The following is a 12,896-nucleotide window of genomic DNA, read 5'->3' as shown; positions in this document are numbered from 1 at the left end:
AACCCTTTCGAGTTTTTTAGGAAAAAGTGAAAAATAAAACATACGCCATTTCCACAAAAATTAAAATTTATAGTAATCCTTACAACAAATTTTTTATATTAGTATAAGTAATGATTTCAATAATTTGGACCAGTTAAGAATTCATAATTTTTAAAAGTATTGTAATTTTCATTATTCTTTTGATAATAACTCCAAAAATACTCAATATAAGTACGTAAAAAACGATATATACCCAAAATTTATTTTTTTCTGTGTCAAATATTTTTCCTGTTTTACTATTTCCATAGGGTAAAAATAACAGAGATAGAAACGTTTAAATCTTAAATTTTGCTGTGAAAACCATGCAACCGGTGCCATTTAACCTTTTATTAAAAAAAAATAAGGCGTCTAAAAGATTAGATTTAACGTGATTAAATAGCCCTTGGAATTATTTTTAAAACGGTTTTTAGATAAACCTGATATCTGAAAAATAGATGGAGTTATTAAAAAAAAAACAATAACATTTTTTGGAAACATTTTAAAAAAATAAATTTTGAAAAAATTTTGGTGCATAAATTTTAATGCTATCAACATATTCGGGGGCTCGTTTGATAGATATTTTTAAGTACTTTGACACATGTTAAATAAGTTTATGTTATAAAATGCACCATTTTCCCGTTATTTGAGCTTGAGTACTTAGATGTTTTTATTCGCTCGAAAAAAATATACAGGGTGTCCCGAAAAGATTGGGCTAAAATTATACCATATATTCTGGGGTCAAAAATAGTTCTATTAAACCTAACTTAACTTAGTACAAATGTGCTCATAAAAAAAGTTTTTGATTGAAAATGGACATGTATTATTCTTATGGCAGGAACATCTAAAAACAAAATTATAGTGAAATTTGTCCACCCCATAAAAATTTTATGGGGGATTTGTTCCCTTTAATCCCTCAAACTTTTGTGTACGTTCCAATTAATTCATTATTGTGGTACCATTAGTTAATCACAACGTTTTTGAAACTTTTTTGCTTCCTATTATTTTTTCGATAAGCCAGTTTTTATCGAGATGCGGGTTATTTTTTAATATATTTACATAAAAAATGTATGGGAGTTTTGTTCCTTTAAACCCCCGAAATGTTTGTGTACGTTCCAATTGAACTATTATTTTGGTACCATTAGTTAAATACAGTGTTTTTAAAACTTTTTTGCCTCCTAGTCTTTTTTTGATAAGTCACCTTTTATCGAGATGTGGCTTCATTTTCAAAATATACCTAAAAATGTAAATTATAAATAAATTTTCAAATTAATAACAGGTCTCTATAATCGTACTTAACCATATACAAATATGTTGTGTATTCGACAAATATTCAAAATATCTCGATAAACAGTGGCTTATCGAAAAAGTACTAAGAGGCAAAAAAGTTTTAAAAACATTGTGTTTCACTAATGGTGTCACAATAATAATTTAATTGGAACGTACACAAAAGTTTGGGGGGTTTAAGGGAACAAAACCCCCATAAAATTTTTATGGGGTGCACAAATTTAACTTTAATTTTTATTTAAGATGTTTCTGCCATAAGAATGCCACATGTTCATTTTCAATAAAAAATCTCTAAGAGTTTTCAATATATGGAAAAAATTCTATTTTCATTTTGTAACTTCAAAAGGCTGTAACTTTTTTTGTGTGCACAAGTGTATATAAGTTAGTGAGGTTCAATCAACCTATTTTTGACCCCAGAATCTGTGGTATAATTTATGACCAATCTTTTCGGGACACCCTGTATATTCAATTACCTATAACTCACTTTTAGTTAATATTAAAATATTTTTCTAGTAAAGGGTTTACTTAGATTTTTATTAGTTTCAATTTTGGTAATAATAACTTTTTTGTATAAACTTATAGTTTTTGAGTTATTGATGAAAAATCGGTTAAAAACATGGATTTTTCTCAAGAAAAATTAAAATCTTTGATCTTCAGTAACTCAAAAAGTTTTGACTTATTTTAATTTTTTTTTATATAACAAATTTTTGTTAGAATTTGTCCCTCTATCCAATTATGGGTTATTTGCAATAAAATAATTTTCACCCCCGAGAAGGGGTGGCATCCACCCCCAGAGTAAAAGCGCAAGTTGGCACCATATCAACTTTGTTCCTTGAGATATCCTCTAACCAGTCACCAATTTTAATGCAAATCTATGGAGATGCAACGAAATCGGAGGTAATAGCTCATATCCACCTTCAGTGTCGAGGGGATCAGTAGAAGCTTAAGTTCAAGATTTTGGGGTCGCCACCCTTGTCCCCCGGCCGCCATCTTGGCAAAGGGGTGCAAAGAGCTTTCGCGCTATATCTCGTAAATTACCAACCCTACGGAAAATCTACTAGAACATAAAATGTAGCAAATTAAATTTTCTAAAATTTTGTTTCTATTCCTTTTTATCGTCAACTGACCGACAAAAAAGATATAAACAAAAGTAAGTTAAAAATTTTTTAACAAGTTTCCTTTTGGATGTTATATTTTTTCAGTTTATTTTAAAATAAAATAACATTATAGAAATTGTGTAGAAGGTTTTTCAGTGAATAATTTCCACTATAAAAGTGTTTAATTATATTTATTTATCTAGGTTTTAGAGCGCTCCAAACTTGACCATACTCTCGAATACTCATAGGGTACATTAAAAAAAAACGTTAAGCTTACTTTTCTATCCATATATTTTTTTATTCATACAATTTATTATGATTTTAACATTCTTATGCTATTATTAATCTATTTTTGACCTTTCTCCTCACTATAAAACTTAGAACCTTAAGTATAATGTATAGAAAAGGCCCAAAAAGTTATTTGAAGGCAAATTCGCCGGTCCAGAAGAAGAATGACGCAACCGCAAAATGCAAAATTCTTCAGAAGAGCAAAAAACGATTTTTAAATATTTAAAATAGGGATATGAAGAGTAATCGTCTAGGAGGCTAAACGATGGCTTTTATTTTCATCTATATTGGTTCGAATTTCATTATCTTAATTTAATCGCCCCATTTTCAACCCTATCTACAGTTGCGTCATTATGCATCTGAAACAAGGTCTAACATAGCGCGTATTTCAGTAACGACGCAACTACCCTATAGTGGCTCAGCACATTTTTAAATTTCGCTCGTTTTTGTATCATCTGTACATAGTATTTTAGAACTCAATTACGCAATAAACAAGAATTGACAAAATTTGCAGTTACATTATTCTTCTTCCGTACCGGACTGAATATCTGCCTGCTGTTACTTTTTTTATTATAATTTATCCTAGGTGGCACAGCAGTCGGTTTCCCTCTACTTAACTTATTCTTACAACCTATTTGGCCACTTGCAGTCATATTAAAAATTGTGAAAAGTATTTTTAGTTTTATAGATAATACTATTGAGAGTCTTGTGGGTAAAATTTATATTTTTGTGATTAGATAAGCATTTTGTTTTTTTTTTTGTAAGAGCGCATCATGAGTGGTAGTTAATTTACATATTTGTAAGAAACCTCTGGGGAAAATTTGTCAGTGGGAAAGTCGAGCCATCTTTACTCACTGTTGTCGGCGAAAGTTTTTCATCTCTTTATATGGCGAAATAAAGACGATTCTCTGAAAACCCTGAGATTCAAACGATTCGCTAAAACAGTGACAAAAAATGCATTTAATCTATTCTCACTTCCTCCAACACAAGATGCAGCCCGTTTCCACAGACTCCGAGTGTATCACCAGATTCAGTCATGGCTCGGTAAACATTGTGATCCATAAAATTGGGGCTGGAAAAAGCATGTAAAATTTTTGATACCAATCCAAACTTCCAAGGCTCCAGTACCCCCGAGCTTATAAAATTCATCTTTAGCAGATGCAATGGAAACTGGAAGTGCATATGTTTGCCGAAAAGCAGACCACAAATGTTCAGTCAGCAGTGTGCCTCTTTTGTGGTGGTGGAAATTGCAGAAACATAGTGGACATATCAACATTAATTATTGAAGAAAATTAATTGGTAGATGAATTACCGACAATGGCGCCAACTCTAACTCTCATTATACCACAAAAATTTACCTCGGATTCTGATTTAGATCTTGACTCGCAGCCTGGTCCATCGAAAAAATGAAAAAATAATAACTATGATAAATCTTTTTCAACATATAATAATAAATAATAATATTTTGTCTAGAAATTGTCCATGGATTAGGCCTATTGGGGATACCTCCTAGGTGGCCTAGAAAAGGATCAAAATAGCTTAATAATAGCATAGGAGTATTAAAATCATAATAAATAAATATATAGATAGTCCGTTCTTTAACGGTAAAATATTGCAAAATCTCTAAATTTTAAAGAACCGCTTGGATTGACATGAAATTTGGCATACACAGAGCTAACAAGTCAAAGAAAAAAAGTGATATTGTGCCGATATGTGCTTTTGCCCTGGGGGTGGTTTTCACCCCCTTTTGGGGGTGAAAAAACATTCGTCCAAAAAAAGTCAGGAAATAGATAAACTGGCTAATTTTAAGTAACTTTTGTTCTATAGAGTTTTTTCACTAAGTCAATACTTTTCGAGTTATTTCGCAGTGAATATGTTCATTTTTCCAACAAAATAACCACGCTTTTAGACGGTTTTTCGCAAATAACTCAAATAGTAAGAATTTTGTCGAAAAAACATTTATAGCAAAAATATAGCCTGTAAAAAATTTTAAATAATGGTGTATATATCACGTCTCTAAATCTAGTAGAAGCAGAGTTATAGCTAATGAAAAATAGGTTCATATTCGTCAAATTCCAAATGGAATACTTTAACGTGAAATAACCAAAAATGAAGCACATTTCGGGGAATACTCCTTACAACTTATTTAAAGTGTTTAAAAGAAGCTTCATTTTTGTTTTATAAAAAAATTTCTCGCATCAAAATTCAACAAATTACGCTCAAAATAAATTTAGTCCCTTTTGGTTTTGGTAAAGAAATCGAGAAAATCACCCCCTAATTAGTATCTTAAATGAACGTAATCGTTACGACTTCACAAGTTTCTTGACTCGTGTATATATTGTTTATATGATCTGTAAGTTTCATCGGTTACAAAGTCCTTATTATTGAAAAAGCTGTAGTTAAAACGGGTTGAACGAGTCACTGATCACTAATGTATGCAAATTTAGAAACACCAAATCTTAATCAATTTTTGTCTGACAGAAAAACAAAAAAATACATGATATTTAAAAAGGCAAAACTGACTTTTTTGTTTTTCGAGATTTTTGGGATCTCTAACAATTTTTAAGTTATTTTGAAAAAAAGCATATTTTTCAAAATTTAAATTGTTAAAAATTTTATTTTGAAACCAAATTTTTTCAAAAATAAGGAGTTTGAATCGATGAAACTTACAGATCATATAAACACCACATAAGTAAAATAATTTGTGGAGCGGTAACGATTAATTTCGTGTAAGTTGCTAATTAGGGGGTGGTCTTCCCGATTTTTTTTTGCAAAAACAAAAGAGACCAACTTTATTTTGAGCGTAACTTGCTTAAATTTAATGCTAGAAACTTTTTGTAAGAACAGAAATAAAGCTTATTTTAAACACTTTAAAAAAGTTATAATAGGTTTTCTCCAAAAAGTGCTTAGTTTTTTGGATACTTCACGTCGAAATATTCTATTTGAAATTTGGTGAATATGAATCCATTTTTCATTGGCTATAACTTTGGTTCTACGAGATCCAGAGACCTAACGCGTACACCATTTTTTTACTTTTTTATAGGCTATATTTTTGCGAAGAACGTTTTTTTCGAAAAAAATACTTACTTTTTGAGTTATTTGCAAAAAACCGTCTAAAAATGTGGTTATTTTGTTGAAAAATGAACATATTCATTCGCAAATAACTCGAGAGAAGTGTTGTCTTATCGAAAAAGCTCTATAGAACAAAAGTTACTTAAAATTAGTCAGTTTACCCATTTCCGGACTTATTTTGGATATATATTTTTTTCACCCATATAAGGGGGTGAAAGTCACCCCCAGGGCAAAAGCACACATCGGCAAAATATCACTTTTTTTCTTTGACATGTAAGTTATACGTATGCCAAATTTCATGTCAATCCAAGCGGTTGTTTAAAATTTAGAGCAAAAACCGTGAAAGAATGGACTAAGATAGAAAAGTAAGCCCAAGGTTTTGTTTTTATTGTATTCCTATGAGAATTCTAGAATCTGGTCAAGTTGGGAGCGCTGTAAAACCTGAATAAATAAATAAAATGAAACAACTTTTAAGCGAAATTGTTTGCTAAAAAATCCTTTACAAAATAGCTACAATGTTGTTTTATTGTAAAATGAACGGAAAAAAGTTATAACCTCCAAAAGGAAACTTTTTACAAAAATTTCTCTTATTTTTGTTTATAACTTTTTTGTTGGTCACTTGACGATTATAATTAATAGATATAAAATTGTAGAAAATTTAATTTGCCATATTTTATGTATAATTAAATTTTCTGTATGGTTGCTGGTTTAAAAGACACAGCGCAAAAGCCCTTTGCACCCCTTTTTCTAAGATTGCGGCCGGGGGACAAAGGCGGCGACCCCAAAAACTTGAAATTAAGTTTCTACTGAATCCCCCTACACATTAAAAAAATAAAATTGACTCCTCTAAGAAATGTAACCTTAAATGTAACATTTCAATGGACTAATTAAGAAACCGTGCAGGTAACTATATAATATTAAAATTAATATCAAACAAAATAAAAATGTGTGTACCATTTTTATATTCGGCTGCAATACGAAGGAAAAACAATCTTACTTTTTAATTAGAACAAGGAGTGCAGCCAGTCCCTTTAACTGCATTTTTCTGCTCTTATTGGAGCGTCATCAGAAGGAACGTAGGCACTGTTCTCCTTAATCCAATCAAATCGCATCGAAAAGTTTTCCCAAATATTGCAGCCAAAGTGATGGTAATGGGTGGCTAGCGCCATCTGGCCGTAAAAATACGAAGCAAGTTTTCAATCCTAATAGCACATAATTAATATTGAAAAATATCAAAAATTACTAAAAGATTTTTAAATTGAAAACTTACTGGTACATCCCCATGTATACGCCTCCAAGACTTCTACAATTTGCAAGTCATATGGATGCTGCAGTAAAGACGATAGGGAAGGAATTCTAAACCTTGCAATTCAAATCCCCCGTCTGCAGCCGGCTAGGAACTGAAAGATGCACCATAGTTACTCTACTGAGTAATACGAAATAAAATAAAAATGTGTGTACCAGTTCGGCTGCAATACGAAGGAAAAACAATCTTACTTTTCAATTAGAACAAGGAGTGCAGCCAGTCCCTTTAACTTCAGTTTTCTGCTCTTATTGGAGCGTCATCAGAAGGAACGTAGGCACTGTTCTCCTTAATCCAATCAAATCGCATCGAAAAGTTTTCCCAAATATGAATATAAAAATGGTACACACATTTTTATTTTATTTCGTATTACTCAGTAGAGTAACTATGGTGCATCTTTCAGTTCCTAGCCGGCTGCAGACGGGGGATTTGAATTGCAAGGTTTAGAATTCCTTCCCTATCGTCTTTACTGCAGCATCCATATGACTTGCAAATTGTAGAAGTCTTGGAGGCGTATACATGGGGATGTACCAGTAAGTTTTCAATTTAAAAATCTTTTAGTAATTTTTGATATTTTTCAATATTAATTATGTGCTATTAGGATTGAAAACTTGCTTCGTATTTTTACGGCCAGATGGCGCTAGCCACCCATTACCATCACTTTGGCTGCAATATTTGGGAAAACTTTTCGATGCGATTTGATTGGATTAAGGAGAACAGTGCCTACGTTCCTTCTGATGACGCTCCAATAAGAGCAGAAAACTGCAGTTAAAGGGACTGGCTGCACTCCTTGTTCTAATTAAAAAGTAAGATTGTTTTTCCTTCGTATTGCAGCCGAATATAAAAATGGTACACACATTTTTATTTTATTTTATTTCGTATTACTCAGTAGAGTAACTATGGTGCATCTTTCAGTTCCTAGCCGGCTGCAGACGGGGGATTTGAATTGCAAGGTTTAGAATTCCTTCCCTATCGTCTTTACTGCAGCATCCATATGACTTGCAAATTGTAGAAGTCTTGGAGGCGTATACATGGGGATGTACCAGTAAGTTTTCAATTTAAAAATCTTTTAGTAATTTTTGATATTTTTCAATATTAATTATGTGCTATTAGGATTGAAAACTTGCTTCGCATTAATATCAAACAGTTGACCTTCACCCTCAATCTTACTAAAAAATTTTGATACGCAACCCGAAAAATTTTCGGTCAGTCTCATTAGTCAATTTTGGCGACTGTGCTAAAAATGGTAGAGAAAAGAGTCAGACAGAGAGAGACATATTATATCAGTTTACTTTGAACATAGCAAATACATATTTTTTTAGGATACACAGTATTTTGAAATGGAAGAGATAATGTAAATGTTACATTAATTACTGCTGTTATGCATTTGCGTGAAGGGGAATGGTTTTTAAGCCAATATTTACTTAAAATTGTCGGTTGTAAAGTGCACGGCGAGTGGATGAGTGTTTGCTGAATTCATACATATTTGTCCTCATTGGATTTTTAAATTATCCTGAATGGTGGTAAATGTATTCAACCGTTGGTTATGTTTTTTTGTATCTGGAATTTCTATGACCAACATTTTAATAATGGTTTTAATGATCACCTCAATTTGGAAGAATAAAAATCTGTGTAAATGGAATTTAAAATTGAAAGTGTATTGTTTGGTTGAACACAAGCGATATGGTAGATCAGGATGAATATGAATAAACCTTATCTTCAACGAAAACTTTTCGTTTATAAATTCGCAAAGTTTGTGTGTTATTGCTTTGCCGCTTCTGCAATACTTAGAGCAGATTTATCGATGGATTCTTATGTAGTGTTGTCTTCTGAATTCTAATCTGAAAACGGCATTTCAATATCTCTAACCGTCTTCGAGATAATCGACCTCAAAATCTAAAATGTGACGTCACAATCCTTTTATTTTCTACCAACACACTAAACGTCAGCTGAAATCGTTGCTAGTAAGTAGTTTTTAATCTGAATTTGTTAAGTAAAGTACAGGTTATTTACATTTAAGTTTGACACTTCGTGAATGTCAAACTAAATTTTAAATTAAGTATTAATAAAATATCAATGATATGATATTTGATAGTGAATTTAATTATGTATTATATAAAATAAGTACGATGTGCAAAATAAGAAGATGTGCAAAAGAATCGCTGATAAGAGGGGAAGGATAAAGTAGAAGGGGACGACCAAGAAAAAAGTGGCTAGAAGAGTGTAAGGAAGGCCTGGAAACAATCGGTATTACAAATTGAAGAACTGTGGCCATGGACAGGAGAAAATGTATAAAAATCGTGGAGCCATGGGCCATTCCAAACCATGGGCATTTGAGGCCTGTTGAGATACAAATATATATGTATATAATTTTTAATCCAAATTTAAAGTACTGATCAAGAATAATTTCAACTATGTTTTGAGACGTCGGCGTCGCATAAAATCGTATCAAGATGAAATGGGGGAATAAAATAAAATGTTTTTCGAATTCATACGTAAAATTATGACTGAAGTCAACTACTAACGTATAAGAATACTATCTCACAACTTAATTAGGTGTTCCATCTTTTGCGTGATTTTACCGGTTCTTAGCAAACTCATCGTGGTATATACAGTGCTAGTTTAAAGTCCGCCCTTCCCCTCGTATCTTTTAAACGGTTATATATACTTATAATAGTAAAATTTGGAGGGAGGAAATAAACGGACGTAGGATTCTCAACTAGGCATGACAGGTAACGTAATAGTGACAGATGACTTTACAGCGCCACCGTGACAGATAATTTTAAATGGGAGCTTATCGCAAGTGATACCTGGTTTGAAAGGTATTCAAAATATCTATTTAGTCATATTAATTTTGTTTGAGTTTAAGCTTATTTTGGTGAATAAATGAAATAAATATAAAATTGTAGTTTCGCATTTAGTTAATAAAAATTCAAACTGCCGCCTACGGTTACTTGTCAAAAAGGTTGAGGTTTACGTAAAAACTACTAGAGAACTGAAAAACGTCAACTTTATTGGCAAAAATACCATAGGCGGATGTTTAAATTTTTTTTTAATTAAATTCGAGACTACAATGTTATATTGATTTAATTTATTCACCAAAATCAAAATCAACTTAAATCCAAAAACATTAGTATGGCTGAATAGGTATTTTGAATAACTTTTAAACGAGGTATCACTTGCCATAAGGTCCCATTTAAAATTTTCGGTCACAGTGACTCTGTAACGTCATCTGTCACTATTACGTCACCTGTTATAACTAGTTTTGAGAAGCCTACATCCGTTTATTTTCTCCCTCCAAATTTAACTATCATAAGTATAATAGGTCTGGATCCCGCGTATAAAAAAAAAGTTGATTAATAGCAAGCTGAAAATTTGTTAATAGCTTAAGGGTGTCTAGTCGGACAAACTTTGATATAGGGGAACACTGGAACAGGGGAAGTTTTAATTGTGGAACAGGTTAAAAATTTGGAACGGTCAGACCACGAAAACGGCACATGTATTTTGTCCGACAGAACAGACTTAAACTCTCCGAACAGAGATTAAACTCTCATGCAAAAATCAGACTGCTATTTATCACCAAATAGCAGGAGTTTTAATGAGTAGAACATGTAGAATATATCAAATGACAGGAATAATGACAGATGATAAATAGCAGTCTGATTTTGGCATGAGAGTTTGATCTCTGTTCGTAGAGTTTAAGTCTGTTCTGTCGGACAAAATAAATGTGCCGTTTTCGTGGTCTGACCGTTCGAAATTTTTAACCTGTTCCACAATTAAAACTGCCCCTGTTCCAGTGTTCCCATATATCAAAGTTTATCCGACTAGACACCCTTAAGCTATTAACAAATTTTCAGCTTGCTATTAATCAACTTTTTTTTCATACGCGGGATCCAGACCTATAACCGTTCAAAAAATACGAGGGGGGACGGACTTTTAACTAGCACTGTATAAAAATTAAATGACGTTTAACACATACCTATGTCATTTTTGTATTAATATAAGGAACAATTTTATCTTCAAGGAAATATAAAAGACCATTTATGAATTAGAAATTTTACAATTAATATAACATACCCCATATAGTTATATTTTTTATGGTGGTGGAAATAGCGATAAAATATTTCTTTCGCAATATTCACGTGCTGACGGTATATGAAAATCAGAAAATATTTTAGAGACTAAATCTGGGTATACAGTTATGCGTGTAGTTTATAAAACTTATTTCAGTTATCTTGGTAAAATACATTTGTATCCTTTTAGCTTGATACTAAAACAGAGTAATTTTTCAGGCTCCCGAGATTGAAGCTGGCTTGAAGAAAATAGGCCACAACGTCACTTACAATGATGGACAGGGATTCGCTGCAGCTACGTGTATATCAACACGAAAAGGGTCCGTTACAGGAGTTTGGGATAGGCGGAGATCTGGAACAGTGACATATCTGTGATAACGTTCACAATATAAATTAGTTATTTGTGAATCTATTTAGAGAGGAGTGTAAAAGCTTTCTCGCAGGCGTAATTTATTGTTTAAAGTATTAAATAAATTACGTATTACATAATGTATAATACTGTACAGAATATATTATTATAAGTATTTAAATATTATTTTAACACTTTTTCTTTAAAAAGCAATGTAAAACTCCTGGCGCAAAAATGTGTGTGATACACATAGCTATCAACAGACAATCATATACTTATTTCTTTAGGCCTTTGAAATAGCCAACGGCTTATGATCTGTCTAGATTATCCACAATCGCAATGTGGCCTTTCCGCTCGACCCACAGTCGTTGCAAATGCTGAAAACGTGGTCATGAGGCGAAAAAAAAGTCACTATCTATGGATTTTCATGTTTACAGTTGTTTTCTCATACTATCGTAGAGTCGTAATACGCAGGTATAAAGATCAGACACTATGTATTCTGGTTCATAGCTCAGGAACAAGTGAGCCATATCCGAAGTTATTTTGGCCAGCAGAGAAAGTGAAAAAGAACGCGTGTATTAAAAACTCTGTAAAACGTTTTGCAGTTTATCAATTTTATCGCTGTAAAGCAGATTCTTCTTTTCTAAGTATATAGTAATGTAAGATGTAAGTTATCTTAAGATTTAGTAACAATAAAAGCCTTAGATTTATGAATGCGTAAATAGTGAAAATATACTTGAAATAGTCAAAAATATGTAAAGACACATTTAAAAAGTACAAAATTCTGCATAATTCTGCGACTAATGTTTATTAATCATAAAATATATAGTAAGAAGACACAGAATCACTTTCGTTTAGCTGCCGATAACTGCCTTTGCATTGTTGGCAGTTGTTTGAATACGAAAGTGGGAAATGACGTATAACACATGATTCTGGCGATTGTTGAGTATGTATGAGCGTATGTTGTACGTAATTGGTTCTAAATATTGTGCTTCATAAAGAACATGTATAATATAAAATGTTAAATAAATTTTGGTTTAAAATAAAATTTTCGAATTTCTTTCGGCCATATTGGATCTGCCATTTTGTTACTATATTGGAAGCCAAAGGCCAGTTCGTCAGGATAAGCGAATTTTCTCGATTTTGTTTCTGGTATATTTTACATGATACACCACTAAGACAGCAATGTGCGGAATTACAGCTATTGCAACATAAACACGATTCATTCAATATGCACAAAAAAGTTAAAAAAGCAGTAGGCCTATACAAGCCTAGAAGAGTTAAGTGTTTGAAAGATAATCAAGGCACACTACTTTTAAGTGTGGAATAAAAACTAAACATTTGGAAGAAATAATATGTGGAAGTAACTTTTGTATATGAAAAGCAGAATATCATTGAGTGCCAAATAGGAC

The 12,896-nt window shown here is 32.0% G+C and overlaps 1 protein-coding gene across 3 annotated transcripts in view; it reads left to right on the top strand.

Annotated features, from left to right (window-relative positions):
• LOC114324242 (glutathione hydrolase 1 proenzyme) overlaps positions 1-11,670 on the top strand; it is a 128,740-nt gene extending 117,070 nt beyond the window's left edge. For all 3 annotated transcript variants that reach the window (XM_028272032.2, XM_028272030.2, XM_028272031.2), the window contains one exon: positions 11,355-11,670. In XM_028272032.2, the coding sequence (XP_028127833.2) occupies positions 11,355-11,510 (156 nt within the window). In that variant the 3' untranslated portion in view covers positions 11,511-11,670. The remainder of the gene's footprint in view (positions 1-11,354) is intronic.
• Positions 11,671-12,896: the final 1,226 nt, after the last annotated feature.

The sequence above is a fragment of the Diabrotica virgifera genome, chromosome 3 (genome assembly GCF_917563875.1).
Source record: "Diabrotica virgifera virgifera chromosome 3, PGI_DIABVI_V3a".
In the NCBI taxonomy this organism is placed as follows: Eukaryota; Metazoa; Arthropoda; class Insecta; order Coleoptera; family Chrysomelidae; genus Diabrotica; species Diabrotica virgifera.
This window is presented reverse-complemented; position numbering and strand designations above follow the sequence as displayed.